We start from the raw sequence: 24,760 nt of genomic DNA on the forward strand, positions 1-24,760 counted from the left end.
ATTGAATGAACTCTTACCAAATAGTAGATATATATATATAAATATCTTGAATTACTATCCACAAGAATATTTGGATACTCTGCCACGCAATTGTGATTAACTATCTCAGCCTCATTTACGATAATTTCGCAAACTCGCACAAGTATTTATTAAAACCTGCTGAAATTAAATTTATTTCTTTAATACATTTATTGTATATTGAAGATGTATAAATAATTTTACTATAATATATTAGTTGTTGGAATTAATTCGTAGCGTTTTACAAGTGATGGGAAGTACTTTCATTAATGTATTTTTTAATGCTCATGTGAAATAAATAACATTCTTTCATTAAAAACGCTACGAATTAATTCCAACACCTAATATAATTGACTAATTTACTAAGTACATCTAATGAATCTATTTCGCTTCTTTTTAAAAAATAGTTCTTTCGCGCGCGACGCTTAAAAGTTGAAAAATCTGAATTTCTGAGCGTTAACACTGAAACTAACATAACGTCACAAAATTGTCTTGACACACGTCAACTGAAAAAGTATGAAAAGCTTTATGCGTCATGCAAGAGTCCGGATGCCGTTCTATGTACACGGAATTGAAACGACGGAACAGATTTTTTACTAGAAATCAGTTCACTAGCATTCCGTTCCGTAAGAAGTTTCTCTACTGTTTGTTTCTCTTCGGAACCACCGGAATCATGGCCGAAACGATACGGAATCAATAGAATGTCATGTTGATTGCAGGTTATGTCGATTCGACTATTGTTTGGTTGAGAATTTGACAACTTCAAAGAAGAAAATTGATAATAATTCTTATTTTTCAATACAACATATTCTTGTTTTATATATACATAGTCTAACTATAATGCCAACAATTCTTTGAATAATTCCGATGTCATTTTGAATTAATTGAAGAATTTCTCACGTTTGCATTTCAAGAACTAAATTGTTACTTGCGCCTTGGTGCGCCGCCTCATTCTTTGTGTAAATATTGACTGTATCCAGAATTTTCGTTTTCTTGTATATTCTATTTCTGCTGTTATAAAACAGCAATAAAACGTTATAAACGAAATAAAATTTTCACACTCTTGAATATCAGAATAGCACGCCAACATTTCTTGCCTTTCGCAATAATTTTAACAATAGTAATAACACTACTTCTTCATCCATTGTAAATTTACAAAAAAAGGTTTTGAATATTCGTTTCAATTTTTAGATTCAACCAACTTAGCTGAACATTCCGTTCCGTAAAAAAAGTTTTCTCTATCTGTCTCATATAGCCGGAACGCAATAGAATTTTAGTAACAAAATATATGTTACTCTTATAATTTAGTATTTTTGAGTATTCAAAATAATGTTATAGGTAAGATAAATGCACAAATTATGCATATTACTGGTTTAGTCGGATTAAAATAACGAAATATCGATTAAATTAAGCAAATTAATTTGCGACATTCCATCCGTTCCATACATGAGACGAGAAATTTTTTACCGAATGTAATTGTAGTGAACTCAATTTTCTAGTAAGAAATGCGTTCCGTCGTTCCGATTCCATGTACAATATATGGATCGGCACTATCCATATTATGGCCATCAGGGCCGTTACACATTGGTATTTATAGTCTGTTTTTAAGCAAGGAGCATAGACTCTTGCATAACACATGAAGCATAAGAAATTGAACCAATCAGAGTTCTTTATTTCATAGAAAGATAGGAAAGGAAGGACTTCAATTGGTATATTTTCTCATGCATTAAGATATATCCATATAAACTTGCATAGTCGCATTTTACGTGCGACTTTATAAGAGAAATGCGATTGGATAATTTTCTTTATGCATACGTTTATGCAAGTTTATGTAGATATACTCTTATGTGCGTTATGCAAGAGTCTGTACTTCCCGCTTTATTCAAGACCGTTTTAAGTATGGTCTTAAAATGTCCTTTAGATTAGCTGCGTTCGGCAATGCAAATCTGAGGCGTCGGAGTGCTCTTTTTCTACAATGCACATGACATATGTTATGTTAATATAAGAGTACTCCGACGCTTTAGATTTGCATTACTGAATGTAGCTATTCATAGTCGAAAAATAAGATGGTACTTGAGTAAAGACCATTCTACATTGGTCATATTGTAGACGTTGCAAGTCACAAACTTGTTGCTTTAGCCAATCCGATACTTCAATTTTAAAATCGCATGATACTTAGGCCTAGTCTACAATCAGCCGGAAGACGTTGTTGTATGTCGTGCCATAAGAAATTAACCAATCATGGTCGATTATTCCTTTCCATGCGACAGCCGACAACCAAATACGCATGCATTTGGCTTGTTCTACAATACGTCGATGTCAAACGCATGCGTATTCGATTGTCGGCTATGAAGAAACAATCGATGATTGGTTAATTTTTGAGACGTACAACAACGTCTCTTGACTGATTATAGACTAAGCCTTCGACATCCGACGTCGACATATGACGTATTGTAGAACAGCCTTAGGGCTGCAAGACACAAAATTCCGTGACAGTATGCATAAGATTTAAATTGAAGCCGATACGCCAATCAGGATACTGCTTTAGATTACGTAATCTAACAGAAATGGAAATAACAGTAAACTTATCCATAACCTCGCAATAAAGATAAATTTCAACTGATTGAAAGTCGTCTTATGGATAAGTTTACTGTTTTTACAATATTTCCATTAGAGTACGTAGAGTTAAAGCAATATCCTAATTGGCTCATCGGCTTAAGATCACTGTTACAGAAATTTTGTGTGCGGCAGCCATTACGACGCTTCCGACGCTACGATATGACGAATGTAGAATGGCCTTAAAATCTCAAATTAAAACTTATCGAAGACGATTTTATTTTAAAACGTCTTGAACGGTCTTGACATGATTCATAAACACAGCTTGCTCATAATAAGCATAGACTAAAAGGACATTTTCATATGCTGCTAAAATAAGCAATTGGAACGACAAATTTATCGCTCGTTATCCAGTTGAAATTTTGTAGTTTGAACAGTTTCAATTACAAGCTCAAACGCTGACAGTGCTGATATACTGTATTGACTGTGTTGACCACTGTTGACTGTGATAAACATAACCTTATCTTTTTTTTTATTGCTGATCCAGATAGAGGATTCGATGCAATCAGAATAATTTAATTCAGCGTATTAATATTGTAAATGATACATGAAAAATACAAGCAACATATCGAATTAGCCGCTCAAATGTCAAATTTAACTTCTTGCCCTTTTTCGTGTATAAAATTGTCGCTCTAATAGTTTTGCGACAAAAGTTATGACGTAATTTTTTTTGTCGCTAAAATGGCCAGTTTAAGCAGCTCATGAAAATGCACCTTAAGATCAGTATTGGATAATATCCCTATACATGTATCTAAATACGTACTACTTATTTTTAGATTTCTTTCTATCTTTTTTTTTCTTTTTATGTATTACAAATATTAACAATTCACTATCCTTCACTAATTTACTAAGATTTAAAAAATAAAATTTTCGCAGAATATTTGAAACAAAATATTGTTATTCAATAGATTAATGAATGAACATCCGTGAACTTGGGTTATGTAATTTTTCTAATAATAGATTGACTCTTTTATGTACAGTATAACTGACCATATACAGAGCATATCTTAAAAAGTGCCCACGAATATAGCGTTATTCGCTGATGTTCTTTATGAAATATCTTAAAGATGAATTCTTAAAAATTTCTTGAAGTTTTCTCATGCGTCAATTTTAAACAGTCTATGTTCAAAAATACACAGTGCACCTTAAAATTAAAAATACCTACGAATCATATAGCGCTATTCATTGATCAAAAACTAAGTCTAAAATTTATGAATCATTTCGCAAATTTTCGTTTTTTAAGAAACATCCTATATATTTTTGAACATATTCTTTCAATAAATACGATTTTCCTGCAACAAGACATGATAGAAAATAAAATCATTAGAAACTGTATTCATATTTTAATAAATTTTTTTATGACAAAAATATATATATTTATATGAACTAGAAATGAGTAAATTGTAATTCATAAAAAAACGCGCACTACATTGTTTTGCATAATAAATAAAATTAAGAACAAAAATTAATAATAATAAATTATAGACATATTTTGCATATTTTTAATCAAAATTAATTTTTTGTAGCGCATAATGCAACTCATCCTTTGATATGTTTAATAGAAGTTTTTTATGTATATCGTTACTTGCATATTCGCATATTAGCAATCTATAATCGCCCAGTTTTGCGCAAATATCAAGAGTTTGAGTAATATTAGGTGTTTTGTAACCTAAAAGCAAAAATTGCAATGGTATAATTCTTTTTTCACACATTCTCTTACTAATAAATTCTTTTTGTACAAACCATCAAAGGAGCACAAAGATTCAAATTGTCTATAAACATTCATAAAACAAACTTCTTCCACGCCAATTCGTTTAACTTCTACACAAACGGCTTGCAAAAATATTTGCTCGAATTTTGAGCAATGTTTTATCGCTTGAACTTTTGGATTTATTATCATCTCCGATAAAGCTTCATTTACATCTTGTACGCTTACTGTAGTATTATTGCGTGTTTCAGTAATTTCTGCCACTCGACGACAAATGTCCAAAGCGCGGCGAGCATCGCCTGATACTGCAGATACTTTACTAGAATACAAAATATAAGATACGCTTACAATATTTAATCAAACTTTATTAATTTCATTATAAAAATTAACTATTATAAAAAATGAGTATAATTCATAGAATAATAAAAATGAGTTCAGTATTTTAAGAATATTTTGTAATAATAAAGTTATGCATCAATAAAAATATAGATACACATATAAAATATATCGATGTCGAGTATTTAAATAAAGAAATAGTAATAAGATTGGAAACAAGACCGTTTATGTGACTTACATCACCTAAGTACGAGAAACGCCACTCAACGGTCAAAGTTAGATGTTAAACTAATACATACATGAATTTTTTAAATGAATGTATATGAAAAATATGATTGCACGCCATTATTATCAGACTTTCAACACAATCTATCTGAAATATTAATAATCCATCCATATTTAATTATATACATCTTAAAATCTGTAAAGAACTAATTGGGAAAAATATTACCTCGTCCAGGAGTCGAACCCTCTAGCATTCCGTGCTAGTGTCTTAAAAGTCTTTAGACTACCGAGATCTTTTCTTTAGATTACCGAGTCCACATCCGAGTACGCATCTCCATTTTTTAAATGGAATTATATTATTTTTTTTTTACAATATGATCTATTAATTATTCTGCATATAGCAGTATTAAAGTAAACTTATGAAAAAATCAATTACAATTTAAGAGAGAGAGAGAGAGAGAGAGAGAGAGAGAGAGAGAGAGAGAGAGAGATATTTTATACTTTATATTAGCACACATTTTGACATAAAATGTTAAGTATCTTGTATTAATTTTTTGATAATCGTATCCTAATACTTTTATGAATAGGATAATGAGATGAATCAATTGATATAAAGAAAATACAATTGCTTTAAAAATAATATAAATCACATCAAATATAACAAATACACACATCAAATGGATACTTTTTTAAATAAGCAATTATGATTTTTTTCCAATTGATTCATTTCATTATTCTATTCATAAAAATATTAAAGTACTATAATATTATTAAAAAATTAGTAATTTACGAGATATTTAATATTATATTGCAAAATATGTGCTAGTAATAATATAAAGTATTAAATATCTGCTAAACTATTGATTTTTCGATAACTATCTAAATATTATTACATAGATGCAGAATAATTATAAGAATCATATATTGCGAAAAAAAAATCATATTAAAATTATCTCAGTACGATGAGGAGCGCGAGGCGCGAAGCAAAATCACTCTCTGAAGCTCTCAGCCCGAAGCTTCAAGCCCACGGACATACTTCGTCAATTGTGGCGAGTGACCGAGTGCGACCGAAGTTGCCCGAAGCTACGAGTGCTCACGGATATGCTTCGTCAATTGTATGCGTATAGTGACATATTTCGAATTTTTTGACTCTTGTCTCATTTCTGGCACCACTGCTGCAGTATGAAGACATTTCTACAAGATAGGAGACGAGAGAGAGAGAGAGAGAGAGAGAGAGAGAGAGAGAGAGAGAGAGAGAGAGAGAGAGAGAGAGAGAGAGAGAGAGAGAGAAAGGGAGAGAGAGAGAAAGGGAGAGAGGGAAGGAAGGAAGGAAGTGTGCACGTTTATTTGGATATGAATATCCAATGATTCGATAGTATCGTGCTAATTTGCGGAGTATCTGATGGCGTCGTCAAGATATAATTAATATTTGTCGTAATGACTGTTTGATCAACGAGTTTGACCATTCTACACAACCTCAGTGAACAGTGGAGGCAAAAAGGAGATAGAAAGAGGAAGGAAAAAGAGAGAAAATGAAAGAGAGAGAGAGAGAGAGAGAGAGAGAGAGAGAGAGAGAGAGAGAGAGAGAGAGAGAGAGAGAGACTGAATAGCCACAGTTATCTACTCCCGTCGCCATCATCGTAAGAATCCCGTTCACACGTGCATGTGCACATAACACCGGCGATACTGTAACTTTCAAGCTCCATAACTCGAAAAGTATTCAATGAAACGTAACTTTATTATAGTGTTTTGAAAAGCTCTTGTTAGATCCCCATTTTCATGAAATAAAGAACTTTGGTTGAATTTCTTATGTTTTATATGTTATGCAAAAGTCTCAATCTAAAGGCTTGGGAACAGAATGTTAGAGATCAGGATTCGACTACTGAGATAAGATTTTTGCAAAGTTTTTTACAGGTTGTAAGATGTATGTAATTAAATTTGGAGAATTACTTATATTTATTATTACTTATATTTATTAATTATATTTAATATAATTAGAATTATTAATTAGAATTATTAATTTCAGATGAATTGTGTTAAAAGTCCGATAGTAACGGCGCGCAATCATATTGCTAAAATACATTCATTTAAAGAATATATATACGTATTATTAGTTCAATATTTAAATTATAAAAATTTAAATAAAAAGGCTAAACCATGCTTAAAATATTGTTTTAAATAATGCTTACCGTGCAATTAATTGTATAATTTCATTTTCAAAAATGTCTGTGTTTTTAAGTCTGATTAATATTATCTCATACAATTGTTTATAATTGTATGGTTCGAAAGTTACTCGAGTAAGACCTAATCGCGACGTCACTTTACCCATTAAAACTCTTTCTGGAAGATCCATAGTATTAGCAATAGTAATGACTACTAATCGAGCAGAAGCTTTTGTAGGCCAGTCCAAAAGATTATATATTACGTCCTGTCGTTTTGTACATAATAAATCAAGCTAGAAATTTAAATAAAGACAATATTTTAAATTTGAGGAGTCCTTTTACTTATTATTGTTTTAAATAAAGATAATAAAAATGTAAATCAAACAAATAAGATAATAAAGATAAAATAATAAATAAAAATTAATATAATTTAAAAAACAACAAAATAATCAGGGGGGTAGGTTACTGAGGTAATTTATGTACAAGGGCTAGGTAATTCAGCGTAATTTTCAGCAATTCAAATGTAATTTTGAGTAATCCAAGATAAGTTTTGATAAATCTAAATAATCTTTACCGTTCTCAGATACCTTTTTATATATACTTAACTTGATTAGTCGCAAAATTTTTAATTTAATATTAAGTTGTGATATCATTTAACAAAGAGTCTGTGTTACTATTGATGTTTCTTTTTAAATATTTTTTTATTTTATAAAATATCTATTAATATTTATTTTATTCAATTACTTTATTCAATTATTGTTTTATTAAAAAATCTTAAACGTTACGAGTAGTCGAACTTACTATCTATAAAATCTGAATATGTAATACATATTGTTTGCGAAATTTTTGTATTCTTGTATGCAATAAATATTTGTTTTGTAAAATTGCATTTTTTTTTCTTAAGCGGTGAAAATATAAAATCAATATTCTCAAAGATACTTATCATTATAGTGGTCTATAAAGATATTTTAAAATGATATGAAGAAATAATATTTATGTACTTGTATAAGGTAATCTTAAATAAGCAAAGTAAATTTGAAAAAATCTCAGGTAATCTCAGAAAATATGACGTAATTTTAAATATTCTAAGATAATCTTGGACTCTCTTTCTAATATTCTCTCTAGATTCTCTCTCTCTCTCTCTCTCTCTCTCTCTCTCTCTCTCTCTCTCTAATATAAGATAATATTTGATAATCTGGAATAATTTGAGAATATTAGATCTTAAGTAATCCGAGGTAATTTAAAGGTAATTAGTATTCTGGGTGATTTTTGTACATTACAATCACTCTGTGACCAACCCCTCGAAAATAATAGATAATAGAAAAGTAAAAATGTATATAAAAAATGATATATAAAGAATACAGATATGTATGTATATAAAGACATGTATAAAGTTATTAAGAATAAGATACATGTATACATATACCTCATCTACAAGTAGCAATGTCATTGGCCTTTTAGCACTGCTATTAAATTTTTTTTCTAACATATTATATGCTTGTTCCCATGTTGAAACTTTTCCAGATAATTGCTTTAAAATTTGTACATAGGCTTGCCGGGGCTCGGATAATTTCATACCATTAATCTCAACAAAATCGAAACGATTTAATTTACCTTTTTCGACTGATCTCTTTAGACATTTCACAATCTCATTTACAGTAGCAGTCTTTCCTGTACCTGGGACACCATTTATATAAATACTTCTGCAATATGTATAAATTTTAGTATACTAAAAAGAAATAAATGCCAATAAATATTAAGGAATGTTTAGATAAACTTACCCTCCACTATTATCCATTAATTTGCTTTCTAGAAATGTATAAATATTATTAAACTCTTCTTCTCTGCAAGGTAATGACTTAGGCACTGCACTGACATGCAACTTAGTTCTGATTTCTTGCAATGGTGTAACTGGTTTAGCTAGGATATCAGCTCTCATTTTCATAGATGGTTTCAAAGTACTCTGCTTCAATACATTCATTTTTGGAGTACTTAAATCATTTTGTACCACTAAGGTATCAATAGCTTCGTTTCTTTGATTAGTTTTTATAGATAAATTTTTACCAACTTTGTGTATAACTTCTACCTTATCAGTCTTATTCTCACCTTTGTGTATTGATTCATATTGATTAGATATATTTAAAATAGATTTACGAGTATTCTTCTGAATTCTTGATGTTTTAGGCGTATCTTCAAATGAAATATTTTGTCTTGCATCTATTTCAAGATATGTTTTGTTATTAGGTGATACTTTTTTTAATTCTTCATCTACAGAGAGAAATGTATATTTTGATCTAGTTCTATGAACTTTGGGAGTAGTATTATTGATATCTTCTATAGAATAAATGTGATTTTGTTTATTAAGTTTTGATCTTGATTTTGTAGATGATGTTTTTGGAATAAAATCAATACAAATGCAATCTGAATCATCACTTTTGACTACATGCTTATTAGTTTCTTTTTTTCTTATATTAATAGTATCAAATGAATCTAACAATAGTTTCTTTTTATTGTAATTAATCTGATCTCTCTGTAAAACAGATACTTGTGATTTAAAAGAACACTTATAATCTGAATATCTTTTAGGTAATTTTCTAATTCTTGCATCCTTACGTGACATTTGATTTTCATTATGCAAACTTTTCAAGTGACGTTTTGTATTTCTAGTTAATCTCTTAGATTTTTCATCTTCTGATTCAGTATCTATCTTATACATACTTTGTTCTGTAGAGCGTCTTAACTTCAGACGTAAAGAAGCTTGCTCCTTTTGTAATGCATTAGTTTGTAATAAGAAAAGTTTATTATTCTCAAAGATATTGTCAGAATCGGAAAGGTCAAAAGAATCTCTACTCTTTTTTGGAACATAGGATTTATCCAATTCTTCAACAATTGAGTCAGAACTTGTTTCAAGTAATACAGATATATCTTTTTCTGTGCATTTCTTAAATCTAGCCATTGTATTTAAATTGCAATTTATCAATTTAGCAATATATATATATATGTATATATATATATATATATATATAACTTTTAAGAAACGTAACGTTTAAGAAACATAATGTTTAAGAACCGTTCTTTCCTCCTTCAAAACTATACTTCACTTAACCTAATTGGTAAATCTTATTTATCAATTATCTATTGCTTCAAAATAATATTAATTGAAAAAAAATAATCAAACTTCTTTAAAATTTTCAGTAATTGTTTTCTTTAACCAAATCACCTCAGAAACCGATAAAATTTGGTTTCATTCGACATGCACACAACGAAATGAAACGAATCATCTGGAATCCTATTCTTGAAAAGTATGCGAAAAACTAGGGATATACTATAGATTGCGTTACATATATTGTAACATTTCTCTAGCTTTTCGTATGCAATACTTTTCAAGAATAGAAGTTCTGTTGTACCCGTTCTATTGTAAATTTCCTCATAGAACGGCACCCTTATTCTTGAAAAGTATTGCATACGAAAAACTAGAGAAATGCTATTGTATAATATACAATATATGGGTCATCTAAAAAGTATCCGCGGTACTTTGTCACTAGATGTATGACCATCAACACTAATCTAGGGAAATATTACAGTTTATGTTACGTATACTCTAGTACTTTTCTAGTTTTTCGTATGCAATATTTTTCAAAAATAGGGTTCCTGGACCCTTATTCTTCAAAAGTATCGCACACGAAAAAACTATAGAAATACTATAGTGTAAACTGTGTTCGGGGAAACGCTATTAGTTGTATCATTGGGTGCATTCAGTATTACAACCACTCAATGAGCGCTCAGTGAGCGCTTGCATCTGATTGGCATATTCCAAATCTAAAAATATACACCAATTAGATACAAGAGCTCAGTGAGCGATTGTAGTTTTGAGTGCATCTATTGATCAGTAAACTCAACAGTTGAGTGAACGCTTGCTGTTATTGGTATATTCTTTTAGATCGTCCAACCAGATTTTAGATCTAGAAGAATACATCAATAGGAGTGAACGCTCACTTAATTGTTGAGTCTGCTGACCGCAGTTCTTCATCGTCCATTAAAGGTAAAGAGCCTCACAGGGAGAGAGTAGCAAATTGCATCACGTGACCCGATCTCCTCTGATTGGACTTGGTAAACAAACTTCGTAGAGCCATGATGAGGATATGCCATTTAGGTTAGATGATATAAAAGCCGTACGCTTGTGCTGCAATTTTCTCCTCAATTTTACAATTGATAAGGTTTTTGTAAGTAATACATATTATTAATCTTGGAAGTATACCTTCCTCTATTGTACATATATACGTGAAATAAAACTACAAATTTTTACATTCCAGATATCTGAACAGGATTTGTACATACTATAAAATGCCTGCCAGATGCAGTGCTCCAAGATGCAACTCTAATAAAGAAGGATGTTGCTGCACAACATTTGCCCAAGATCCAAATTGGAAACAAAAATGGATTGATGCTGTAGGAATTCCTAATTGGAAACCTTTAAAATTAGCTTTACTATGTGAGGTTGGTACTAAAGTGTGCATAGAAATGTTTTATAATGTAACTTCCGTAAACATCAAAAATAACATCAGTATTATAATTTCTCACTTAATATATTAAATTCAATATAATGCGAGTGTATGTAACAATTACGTAGGTGCGTGAAAAATTCTAACATATTGATGTTAATGATAGTTGATGGAACAGATATTTTTCTCTAACATATATCTCTTATTTTTTAGGTTTATTACCATTTATCAGAATTATTGTTTAAGGCCCCAAGCGTGTAGGAAAGGTATTTTTTTTATTCGAAGCCGCCTCTCCCTGAACAATAAGCACTAATTTATACATTTATTGTCTATATGACAGATTAATGATCGAGTAATAACATTTCAATTTTTATATCTCAGCTCACAGGGCAGAACGATGCTTTTTTTTGCTTCCTTTCGTTTCTGCATGCGTCGAATAAGCCTAATTTCATCGAAATCAGAGGTAGCTCTGAAGAATTATTATCCTTATTTTGTCTATGTAACAGATTTTTTAACCTCAATAGTTGTCAATTTTAATGCTCTTAATAAACTTAATATCTCGGTTCACGGGGCAGAGCAACACTTTTTCTGCCAGATTCTTTCATTTCATGCAAGAACGCGTCGAATAAGCCTAATTTTATTGATTTTTGAGGTGGTTGTGCTAAACTGTATAATTATACCCGCAAAAATACTAAAAAGTACTGGAAGAAATACTAAAAATGATTGTTTGCAAGACGGACTATGAAATCCATCAATCATCCATTAAGCAGCCATTTTTAGTATGCAGAAATAAGGGACTCCGCACAATAAAAAAAAACAGAGTATAAGGATTTTAATCTATCAGAAGCTGTGTATTCCACAATATATGATTTCTGAGAGGTTGAAATTCTTATTCTGTTTTCTGTTCCCTTTATTGTGCAGAATCCCTAAGCCATCATTTGTTGCTAAACATGTGATTGCAATGACCAATCAGATCACTTAACAACAGTCGCGCTTGTTTTATAAATCTAGGACTCTAGATACGGGTATTAACTAGTAACTTTCTATTAATGATCATAATTTCGGCGATATGTTGAAATATGATATACATAATATTGGGTTATCTAAAAAGTATCCGCGGTTTTTTGTCACTAGATGTGTGTTGATGGTCATATATCTAGTGACAAAGTACCGCGGATACTTTTTAGATGACCCAATATATGTATTTAATTAATCATTATGATATATTAAATATTGTACCGATTTAGTACATGATTCTTTAAATACATTACTGAAATTAAAATAATTTAATAGAAAGTTACTAATTAGTATCAAATGTACGATGTAAACTAGTGGTCTGTTTTCTATTCCTGCATCATGCCTCCGGTGCACCAGCGCAATGTTTGTCGTGCGCGACACGCGATATCCAATGAGTGTACAGCTTTACCGATATTCATTCTAAAGATATACTGTCATTGATATCGCGTGTCGCGTGCGACTAATATCGCGCTTGTGTGTGGAACCATTAGACATATACCTATTTCACTTTAAGTTTCAAAAGTGTATATTGGTTCAGTCACAGAAAATCAGACCTTCAGGCCAGTATGTTCTGTAACCATATGTTCTATAATGAATTTTCTGACTCGAGTGATTATCATAAAGTCTTCGCGTTGCATGAAATCCTCAAATATTTTTACACTTAAAATGAGATAAATACATATTTTGCCTTAAAAAGACAGAAAGCAATGATGTAGAGTGCCAAAAATGCAAACAACGCGAACAGACCTTATGATAATCACTATACTTTAATGAAACCAGCCCTGGTCTCTCCTCAGATGAAGTTCGAAACACATGGATGATTTCGACTCAATTTAATAAATACAATTCCATAAGGGGGGATATAGCAGTGTGTTAGATGAGCCCCCTTTTAGCGCATGCGTACTGTAACGCTGGAGAAATCCAGGAATGTATAACGATCATTACGGTGGATGAAGAAAAGAGTCCTATAGTTAGATAAGTGTTACTTGTTTTTTTCACTTTTACGTTTTCATATTTAATCAAATATTAATTTTTTTATTTATAAAGAAAAATATAAATTTGTTTTCTGAATACTAGTAAGGTTTTTGGCAGTTTTCCTTACCCTTGCAACAAATGTTCTTTATAAACTCTGCCAAATAAAATATTATATTTATTATAAATTTCTGTCTCTTTATTTAGGAATCTTACACCTTTAACATATATTAACAATACAACACTAAATTAGGTGGACAATCTTAATTATTGTTATTATTGTTATATTATTATTGTTACCAATTATTGGCGTTTTCAGTTTATGTAACTTCATATTATATTATAATCTCGTCACTTATATTATTAATTGATGTACTTTTTTTTGACTGATTTCGGTTTTTAATAATAAATAATAACAAAAAAACAAAAAAATGATATAATTTCTACAGAAACGTCAAAATAGGGCCTTAAAGAACCTTTGTAAGTTCGACATTAGTACAGCATTGATGTTATACTCCAATGCGCATGCGCTAAAAGGGGGCTCATCTACAACACTGAGGTATAGGCCAATTAATCATAATTAGTCTGTGAATATATATTCTGACATTTTACATTTATGGAATAGTGATGCCGACGAATATTATTGAATTGAAAAAAGACACAGAGGGCAAAAATAAAGATAAAATCTATTGTACGTTTTGTCCTTCAAAAATACTCAATGCTGGAGCTGCTAAATTAATAAACATGGATGTAAGTATATACCCTGTACTGTATATACTCTGAGCAAAATGTTAGATATTGATAGTCAATTTAGGGTCAAATTGGCAGCAAACTTGATCAGATTTTGATTATAAAACTATAGCCATCTGTGTCTGCATTTGGCTATAGATTTGTCGACAAAGTCTGTTGACAAGCTATACCAACAGATTGGAGTATCAGAAACTGAACAGAGTCTGCTCAAATCAAGTTCTGCTCTCTCAATCTGCTCTCATCTGACATTAGGTTATGCTGAACTTGTCAGTTATTCGATTTTTGCTATCTATCTGCTGGCACAACATGTCTAGCAAACTTTGTCATATTACTGACAACAATTTGCTGACAATGTCAGATAATACAAATTCTATATACAATTTGTTGCTTTTCTGCAATCAAAAATTGGTAGCAAAAATTGCTCTACTCAAAATTTGTCTCCGCAGTCTTTGCTATTAGGGTAGTAGTATGATAATATTGAAAAAAAATCTCATGTTACGACTCTATTTGATTGTTATTTATTGCGTGTTTTAGTAATTTAATTATAGATGCTGCTATATTATTAATATACATATTTGTGTAGTGCACTATGATGCTTTTATCATAGGCTGCTTTCCTTTTAGAGGACACACTCGACACAAACATTATTTTATCCTATTTGACATTCAATGAATGAGACAGAGCTAGAACGATGCTTGTGTTGACTGTGTTTCTTAAAAGGAAAGCAGCCTTAGTACCGAACGTTTATAACCTAAAAGTTGTATTGTATTTTGTATGCATATAGTGTATTAATGTAGTGTTACCATTTTTTGGTCGTACGAAAAAAAGTACATTGATTAACAAAAAGAATACATTTTTTAAAAAAAGGAAAAGAAAAATTGAAGACTAAAAACTTTTCTATTTTAAATGTTGATATTCAATAAAATGACATTTCTAGATTGTAATTTTTATTGACAACCTTTATTCAGTCTTCATAAAGTTACGTATGAATATATTTATTCACATTTTACTTAGTGACCAGATTTGTTAATGTTAACATTAATACAATTAAAAAAATAAAATTCATTCATGTATTTTTACAACCTACAAGTTTTTTCAACAAAATATTGTTACTAGGTTATAATTTATTTCAACAAATATTTATAATTATAGATAAAATCTCTATAAACAAAATATCTCTATATGATAAACATATGTAGAACGTTCCACGTGAAAGGAATTCATCCAAAAATAAACTGTTTGAGACTTCTTCAAAATAATCATGAAAACATGTAAATGGACACGTATAACATTAAAGATAAAACAAATAAGTATTATATGCCTTTCACTCAAGATATTGGAGATAGTTCGTTTAGAGAAAGTCTCTTTTTATTGTCATTAAATTAATTAAATTTTATAATTAAAATTACAAAATATATTGAATTTTTAATATATGAATTTTTTAGGATTTTTCCCGTACCTTCAAATAAAAAAATTAATTTTAATGAGAAAAATAAATATTCTAGAAAAAAATCAAATTTTTTAACTTTAAGTAAATAAATGAAAAATTATATTCACTTTTAAAAATATGAAAAAATTCTTAAAAAATATTCCAATGTATATATAGAATGCGCTATAAAGGAATTTTGGAGTCGCTATGGGATTCACTAGTAAATGAATTTTTTTACTAAACAAAATTGAAATTTTCACCAAAAACTTGATAATATCACTTTATTAATTAATCTAATTACTTAATATTACATAATATATTTATTTAACTAATTGCTCAATACATAATATATTTTTAACATACACATATAATTGTGAAATGAAAAAAATTCTGGAGTCTTATAAGCGTTTTTATGTTTTTTTGAATCCATTTATTATTAATATTTCTTCTTTTTCTTTGGAAGAGGTCTCGTTCCTCATAACTTAATTTTTAAAAAATAAGTTGATCTTTCGCAGGAATAATCTTTAATACTTTAACCCAGAATAATTTTTGCGAATCTTAGTTCCAAAAATTTATATAATTTATCGTGAATTGATTTTGGACTAAATAAAAAAATCTCTTTTAAATTATTTTTGGCTCATATGTAAAATGTCTTGGCATTAAGTATGACACTTCCCTGCTAACTAGTTTTTTTTGCGTGTCGTTTTAAATTGCCACCAATACCATCACAGAAATCTTTTCCATGTGCTGTATCACGCAATTAACTGTTAAGGTTCGATTGAAGCCAACTCATTTACATCTCATTTGTGGTATAGTTACATATCTACACTCTAGCAGACTCTATCTATTATGTTGTTTCGTAGAAGAAATATTTTGCCATGGAACTTGTTCAGCTTATATTTTACGAAACTGTGAAGTCTACTAACGATCCAAGTTTTGTAATTTCATTCTTAAAAACGTTATAATAAATAAAATAATATACTCTTTATGGCACTTTTTGGCCATAGTAAAAATAAATTTTAGTGTAAAAATGAAAATGAAAAGAATAATCCCCAATGATCTTGATTTTGACAAATGTTATCCAGGACATGATCCTGAATAACATTCAAAAGGTTTTAGCCGTTGGTCGGACACCTTGGGTAATGCTAATGGCGGTGATACTGTTACTTTTGACTAACTCGAAAAGTACTCAATAAAAAACTTTATTATAATGTTTTGGAAAGGCTATTAGATTCTGGAATCTCAAAATTAGGGTGTTTCATTTTAAAAAAATCTTGGTAAAAATCAATTTAAAAAAATGTACATTTTTTATATAAAATATCTTGTAAACTATTTATTTTTTATTAACGACAAGAAAGAGATGACAAGCAAGATAAAACATTGGAAATGAGAAAAAGACGCGAGATGAAAGTGACAAGAAGAAAACAAAAGAGATAAAGATGACAGTGAGAATGAAAGGAGACCAGAGATGAAACGAAAGAGAGATGAGATGATCAGAGAGAAATGAGACCAGAGAGATTAAAACGAAAGATGTAACACAAGAGAATAGAGATAGGAGAAAGACAGAATTCAGGAGAGAGAGAGAGAGAGAGAGAGAGAGAGAGAGAAAAGGACAAAAAAACGAGAGAAAGACAAGAAAAAAAGAAAAAAGTAGGAAAGAAAAATCATGATAAAATTTGTACTTTTTTATATAGTATATATATTTTTATATTTTTAGTGAAAAGGAAATAAGCTACGAGAGAGAGAGAGAGAGAGAGAGAGAGAAAGAGAGAGAGAGAATGAGAAAAAGACGAAGAGTGAGAGGAGGGAGAGAGAGTTGTATGAGTTTCTTTACTTGTAATTAATTTATCTTGTACGTTATTTCTTTATTTTTATTTTATTATTTTAATATTTTTATGTACTTTTATATATTCTTTCTTACTCTCTTTATTTAATATAAAAATTGAGAATACTGTTCTTTATGTACCCAATTTTGCATACATAGTTTTTTTTTTAAACAGTTATGTGTTTTATTTAAATTGATAATTCATCCTGAAAAAAAAGAAAAGAAGAAGGAGAGAAAGGAAAGAAGGAAAGGCAAAAATGAAGGAAAAGAGATGAAAAAAGGCATAACGTTATATGGAACAAAATATTTATATTTATATGAATATCTTGGAGTTATATTTTATTTTCAGTTATTATTTGAATCTTTTTCATGAAAAAGAAAGGCCTTAAAAGAAGAAAAGACCGAAAAGAAAGGAAAAGACGAAGAAAAGGAATTTCAAAAAATATAAAAAAAAGGAAGAAAAAAAGAAAGGAAAAGAGATGTAAAAGAAAACATGACGTTATGTATAATAGAATAAAATATTAGTATCTCTCGATTATATTTTTTCTTATTAATATTTTTCACGAAAAGGATTCATAGAAAAGAGAGGAAGAGGAAAAGGAAGGGAAAGGAAAAGCAAGGAAAAAGAAAAGAAAGAGAAAAAAGAAAAAAGGAAAATGAAAGAAAAGAGATATGAAAGGAAGTATAATATATAGAAATTTAAAAAGCCATGATAGATTTCTAAATTCATCCAGATTTCTATATATCTATATATTTATATACATATAATATCTATGAATAGTCATTCATTCTCAGTTTATTATTAGCTTTATTGAAAAGAAAGGATTCATAGAAAGGAGAAGACTAAAAAAAAAGAAAAAGAAAGAAATAACGAAAACGAAAAGGAGAAAGAATAAGGAAGAAAATAAAATGAAAGAAAAGAAATCTGAAAGAAAGCATTATGTGGAGCAAAATATTAGTATTTAAATTATATTTGCGTGTATAAAGAATTTATGGAAATGAAAGAATTGAAATAGAAAAAGGAAAGGAAAAAAAACTCATAAAAAAGGGATTTAAAAAAAGGAAACAAAAGATGGAAAAAGAAGAGCAAAAAAAGAAGAAAAAGAGCTGAAAGGAAATATAATGTTATATACCAAAATGTAATAATATTTATCTCAGTATTTATTTGTATTATTTTATTCTTAGTTATTATTGGCTTATATGAAAAGGAAAGAATTCATAGAAAGGAGAACACATAAAGGAAGGAAAAGGAAACGAAAAGAAAGAAAGGAAAAAAAGAGAAGGTAAGTAAAAAAAAAAGGAAAAAATGAATGAAAAGAAGCACAATATTATATGCAACAAAATATTAGTGTTCATATTAGTATTTTTGTATTGTATTATATTTTCAATCATTAGTAGTTTTCATGAAAAGGAAGGGCTCATTGCATGGAAAGAAATGAAAAGAAAAAAAAGAAAAGTAAAGCAAAAAAGAGGAAAAGAAGAAACAATAAAGAGGACAAGCAAATGAAGGAAAAGTAGTACGAAATGTTACACGGAATAAATGTTAGTATTTATATCTTTGTGTTGTATTTTATTTTCAGTTATTTGTGATTTTCATGAAAAGTAAACGACATCCCGGTAAAAAATGTTTTATGCATAAATATATATATATATATATAAACATACATAACATACATAAATATTCATATATAAACATGTATAATCATCTATGTATAATCATCTATGAAGTATGTCCATACATGTTCATATATCCCTCTTTTTTTTGTAAAATTACTTTTTAGTGTAATAGAAATAATAATAATATGAAAACATTAAAAATAATTAAAAGGACAATTTTCATACTGTGTACAATGAATAACCGTAACAAGATTCCTTCTAAAAACAACTTAATTGATAACATTAAATTAATATAGGGCAATTAAGAATCTACGCTGTAATCGATGCGCTTAAATTATTGGAACGAACCTCAGTATATTTAAAATATTTAACCATAATTGAATACAAGTACGTTTCGGCTAAATTCTAGCCTTCTTCAGCTTGACGTCGTTTCCAAAGAAAACCAACTGCATACGTGGAAATCTTCGGTTATCTCCCAATTATTATCCATGACCAGTTGATAAGCTGGATGGTCTCATAAGGATCGAGACCTTAAAATCATACATTTATAAAACCACCAGAATAAAAAAATTATATATATAAATTGTATTTAAAATGAAAGATATCTCAGGAAGCACGCATGCAGACATAAATACACAGTTTAAAAATTCGAACAGATTGTGTTGCCGATATATTCTCTATAATAATGAATATCGTAGAAAAGTCGATCAATATCATTATGCTAAACAATGAGCTTAGCTCGTTGCGAGTCCCAAGTTAAATTGGTAATATTATCGGTTATATTCTTCTTATAACAGTTGCAATAAATCCATAATGATAAAATTGAACATGGTGAGTCATTAAGTAAAAATGTACCAGTACACATTCTCAACTGCGATTGATAAATCAGGATCAGTAATTGAAACAATAAGTCAATTTAATTCGCAAGAAGCAATTATATTGTATTTCAATTACTGATTATATTGTATTACATACAATACAAGCAATTTGACTGAACTGGTTTCAGTTTTTATCTCTGATCGCATTTGCTTCTTCCGTGAATACAAAAATTTCCTTATACGTTTCGATTTGCTTCAAACTATCTTCAGCAAGTTGTGAACAATTTTATCGATGATATTTTTTATAAAATATCGACGAAATTGTTCACAACTTGCTGAAGATGGTTTGACGCAAACCGAAACGTATACATGTACAATTTGTTCTAGTGTATAAAAATTTTATATATTTTGTAATTTTAACTACAAATGACAACAAAAAGAGAACTTTTTTAAACGATTATCTCCAATATTTTGAGTGAAAGGCATATAATATTTATTTTTTTTAATCTTTAACATTATACAATGTGTCCATTTATATGTTTTCATGATTATTTTAAAGATCCCAAACAGTTTATTTTTAGGTGGATTCCTTTCACGTGGAAAATGTTCTGTACATTATATGTATATTGTCCAAAGCGAACACAGTCTTAGTATAAGCTAAGCATAACTTTTTATAAAAATAATTAATTTAATTTAAAATAATAAATTTATTAACTAATAGTTTTAAATTTTGTTTCACATTTCTCAAAAAAAGAGTACAATAAATAGAAAGTAAGAATGCATTGTTTTTGGACCTCAAATAAATTATATGTACTTTCAAGCGTCGTCTACAATGTACACCAGCCGTAGAGGCTATAGACACGTCGAGAATAAACTGATTTTTCGGCCCAGTAAGAAATAGTTAATGGATCAAATCTGATGCTGATTCAGCGTCGTTCGACATCAAATTGTGTTAATTACACGTCGATCGACGTGTTAATTCGATATTGATCGATTAATCACTTGTAGCTGGGGATGTAATAGGGCATATAGTAAGTCCATAAGCCAAATGATTGAAATCTATTAGTCTACGTCCTATTGCATCCCCAGCTATAAGTTATTGATCGATCAATATCGAATTAACGTCGATTGACATTGAATTAACATCGATTTGACGTTGAGCGACATTGAATTAGCATCGATTTGACGTTGATCAACCAGGTCAACCATTTTTGACTGAGCCAGAGTACCAGTTTACTCCCGACGTGTCTACAACCTCTACTGCTACTGTTCATTGTAGACAACGCTTTAAAGGAATATGATTGGTAATTCTAATTTAATGTGTTATAAGTTTTGAAATTGTACAGTTTTTAAATTTGTTTAAAACATTGTTACATTGTAAGAGATTAATATAATAATTGTTTCAGTGATAACACTGTTTGACACAAGATTTTTTTCTAATACCGAAAAAAGATTAGTCATTTTTTATAATTTTTAAATGCTGAATATGAATGCGTTTTTCAAATTTTTTATCATATTTTGTAATTCAGTTTGCAAAAAAGGTGATGTTTATGTATTTTAGTATATTATAACTGCAATGTATGACATTTTGAAGAAGTTTTTTTGCAATTAAAATTAAGTATGTTGTTAAGACTTTCAGTTCTCAAAAGGATTTTTTAATGTCGGCTACATAGGTTAATAACATAGTCATAGTTTAATATTGGATCTATACGGAAAAACTGTGAATTAAGTATTGATGTGATTTCAGAAATAGTTTTCAATTCATTTTTCTATATTCATTTAAACTTAAGCATTTTTCAGATCGTTACAAATCCAATGTCAAAATTCACAAATTCAAAACGATCAATTCAATATGGCTGATGTTAAAACTTGAAAAACTTCTGAATTGTTGCAAAATGTATAGGTGTCATGATTTTGAACGATCCAAAAAAATTATGTTTAACTAAACATAATTGGAAAATATATTTGATAAATCGTCAATGACCTAATATAATTCACTTTCCTATAACAAACCCTATATTTAACAATGAATATCTTATTAACCATAGTTGACATTAACAAATCTTTTTGAGGATTGAAAGTCCTAACAACAAGTTTCATTTTAATTGTAATAAATTTTTCTAGTATGTTACATATATCATAATTATAATATGACAAAACATATTAAAATAGTTCTTTTGCAACTTTAAATATAAATTTATCAAAATTTTGACGCGTTAGACAATTTGGAGATCGAATTCGTATTCAATATTTAAAAAATTATAGGAAATGACTAGTTTCATTCTGGTATTTTTTTTTTGTTAAACAATATAATAAATATAAACATTTTTATTGCAGTTTGCATTACCTTATATCCATAGCAAAGCAGAGGACAAAGCTAATCAATCAGAAACAATTTCTGCTTACTGGTTAATAGAAGATATATATACTTTCGAAAATATTGGTTTGTCACACACAGTAGGCAATGTCAAGTACCTAGCTTGTGCCGATTGTGAGAGAGGTCCAGTAGGATGGTTTGATTTGTCCACTAAAAAGTCATACATTGCATCATGTAGAGTAAAATATGAATGAACAGAGATAAGAGCTTATTAATAAAATAGTTTTATTATTTTCTATAATATACATAAATACATGTGTGTGTCCATATATACATATACACACTTATATAAAACACAAAAGTATAGAAAGATATGCAAGATATAAAATAATATTTATGAAACTATGTGTTTTATGTATCTGTATAAAAAGATTTCATTTAGGTTTTATTCATAAATGGTGTTGTTTTTTTTTTTAAATGACTAAATGAAGTAATTTATTTAGTCATATGTATGCGCGCGCGCGCGCGCGCGTGCGTGTGTGTGTGAATGTGCGTGTGTGTGTGAATGTGTGTGTGTGTGTGTGTGTGTGTGCGCGCGCGCGCGCGCGCGCGTACGTACGTGCCTATGTGTGTATTTTAAAACGTATTATATGTGTCTTTATATTAAAATAAGTAAAAAATGTAATTAACATTACTAGTATTATCTTATAAAATAGAATTATGTTTATTTTTTATGCAACCTCAGAAATCAATACACAAAACTAATAATTTAATAAAAAATAAGGTACAACTTGTTTTACTTGATAATACAATATTGAACTATGTGTTAAAACAATTAATTAATTAGATAATAGATAGTCTTCAATCGAATGTAACGATACAATATTTAATAAATTCTATTTACAATTAAAAATTTGTTTACTTAAAAATGCATTTGTGTGACTATGTTGTTATTAATGAAAGAGGTAGAAAAAAAAACGCTAAGAATACATGCTCATGAAAAAAAATTATTTTATCAAATTATAAAATCCAAATGGTACTTTTATTGTAACAAATTGAAAAGTAAAACCTAAGTGGTATTATTTTTATTATTTACTTAACTTTAATGGTATGTATCATTTGTATAAAAGATTTGATATCCACAACTGGCGCCAAATTAAATTCTATACCAAATTAAATAAAACATATAATCCAAGTGATGCTATTTTTAATTTTTATATAATGAAACTTAAGTATGTATTCCTATTGAAGGACCTTCCTATTCCAAAGTATCTTTAAAGGCCATTGCACGTAAAATTCGTAATCGTAAGACCAGAAAGCGATAAATTAATTGGCTACGAGGCAAACGGTATGTCATGTGACTGTTCTTGTATGTCTTCTGATTGGTCGATCATAAAGATAAGGCGTTAATCCCAATTTTTCGACGGGACGAAAACTTGCATCTATGATGGTACGGTCACAATAAAAAGGAATAAGGAATTAGGGAACAAGATTCCTATCAGAAACCATATATTCCGGTATCTGATAGGTTGAAATCTTTATTCCTTCTATGTCTGCATCTTAATTGTGACTTTGACATTTCATTCGTGTTTCTGTAGAAAACGCAATAATGCTTGGCCCCAACGCAGTAGTCAATCATTTCATCGCTTTGTATAGTCTTATGATTACGATTACAACTTGTACGTGCAATAGCCTTAGGAGGTCCACACACATCTTCTGTAACAGTAACCAAGACGTATCATAAGAATCAGCCAATTAGAATTAAGAGTTTAAAAGAATTTTCGACTGTGATTGACTGATTCTTATAGTACTTATAGTTACTGTTACGGAAAGTGTGTGCGAGGCTCCTCAGGACTGCCGTAGACAAAATTTTAATAACAGTAAGTTTAAGACATGAACTTAAGCCGATGAGCCAATCAGGATACTGCTTTAGATCTACGTACTCTAACGGAAATAGAAATAGCAATAAACTTATCCATAAAGCAAATTTCAACCGGTTGAAATTTGTCTTACGGATAAATTTACTGCTGTTTTTATTTCCGTCAGATTATGTAGATCTAAAGCAGTATCTTGATTGGCTTATCGGCTTAAATTTATGCCTTATGCATACCTTACGGAATTTTGTCTGCGGTAACTCTTAATTCCTTTTAAAAGAATCACAAGTCATTCAAAGATTGATTTTCATTCAAAGTAATCGTAGTTATTTAATTTTCCTTCACAATATCATTGGTTGCGTTCAGCAGACTCAACTGCGGAGTATAAAATCACTAGATTTATAAAGTACCACAACTAGAGTCACTCTAGTGAGAGTCGAGATACAAAACCAGAAGGATGCCATGTTTTAGTTTTATCGGAAATGGCTAATAATTCTTATTCTTCTTTAATGAGTGACATGTGCCCTCAGAAAAATAAAAAAGGGATCAATACGGCCAAAATTAAAGTGGCGAA

The 24,760-nt window shown here is 29.4% G+C and overlaps 2 protein-coding genes and 1 long non-coding RNA gene across 9 annotated transcripts; 2 read left to right on the forward strand and 1 right to left on the reverse strand.

The window, feature by feature from the left end:
• Positions 1-3,957: 3,957 nt before the first annotated feature.
• On the reverse strand, positions 3,958-10,511 carry Orc1 (origin recognition complex subunit 1). Of its 6 annotated transcripts, none has more exons than XM_087405239.1 (7): positions 10,473-10,511; positions 9,784-9,829; positions 8,847-9,282; positions 8,492-8,768; positions 7,093-7,358; positions 4,378-4,661; positions 3,958-4,303 (listed from the first exon to the last, which is right to left on the reverse strand). In XM_087405239.1, exons 1-7 carry the CDS (start codon positions 10,494-10,496, stop codon positions 4,137-4,139), a joined length of 1,500 nt encoding a protein of 499 aa, XP_087261365.1. In that variant the 5' UTR covers positions 10,497-10,511; the 3' UTR covers positions 3,958-4,136. The 6 variants fall into 6 exon arrangements, with proteins under 6 accessions (XP_087261365.1, XP_087261364.1, XP_011056224.1 ...); XM_087405238.1 differs by lacking the exon at positions 10,473-10,511 and adding an exon at positions 10,286-10,443 and having other exon boundaries at positions 8,847-9,595; positions 9,679-9,829; XM_011057922.2 differs by having other exon boundaries at positions 8,847-9,829.
• A 587-nt stretch (positions 10,512-11,098) lies between these two features.
• LOC147909967 (uncharacterized) lies at positions 11,099-12,871 on the forward strand. The gene is made up of 3 exons (XR_015545025.1): positions 11,099-11,288; positions 11,379-11,562; positions 11,781-12,871. It is a non-coding gene; the product is annotated as an uncharacterized LOC147909967 (long non-coding RNA).
• A 135-nt stretch (positions 12,872-13,006) lies between these two features.
• On the forward strand, positions 13,007-23,225 carry strat (RAB interacting factor STRAT). 2 transcript variants are annotated; one of them, XM_011057931.2, is made up of 3 exons: positions 13,007-13,148; positions 14,182-14,306; positions 22,333-23,225. In XM_011057931.2, coding segments are annotated over exons 1-3 (360 nt in total). In that variant the 5' UTR covers positions 13,007-13,147; the 3' UTR covers positions 22,567-23,225. The 2 variants fall into 2 exon arrangements, with proteins under 2 accessions (XP_011056233.1, XP_087262083.1); XM_087405957.1 differs by lacking the exon at positions 13,007-13,148 and adding an exon at positions 14,007-14,115.
• Positions 23,226-24,760: the final 1,535 nt, after the last annotated feature.

The sequence above is a fragment of the Acromyrmex echinatior genome, chromosome 4 (genome assembly GCF_024713525.1).
Source record: "Acromyrmex echinatior isolate Ae372 chromosome 4, ASM2471352v2, whole genome shotgun sequence".
Taxonomy (NCBI): domain Eukaryota; kingdom Metazoa; phylum Arthropoda; class Insecta; order Hymenoptera; family Formicidae; genus Acromyrmex; species Acromyrmex echinatior.

Bases quoted from the DNA above. Each gene is read 5' to 3' on its own strand.
- Orc1 (XM_087405237.1), bottom strand. From the start codon at position 10,320: ATGTCGAATGAAACCAAATTTTATCGGTTTCTGAG. The intron at 10,014-10,285 runs GTGATTTGGTTA...TACAATGGCTAG, and splicing joins AAATTTTATCGGTTTCTGAG to ATTTAAGAAATGCACAGAAA. The intron at 4,304-4,377 runs GTTTGTACAAAA...TTTTGCTTTTAG, and splicing joins ATCTTTGTGCTCCTTTGATG to GTTACAAAACACCTAATATT.
- strat (XM_011057931.2), top strand. The intron at 14,307-22,332 runs GTAAGTATATAC...TTTTTATTGCAG, and splicing joins CTAAATTAATAAACATGGAT to TTTGCATTACCTTATATCCA.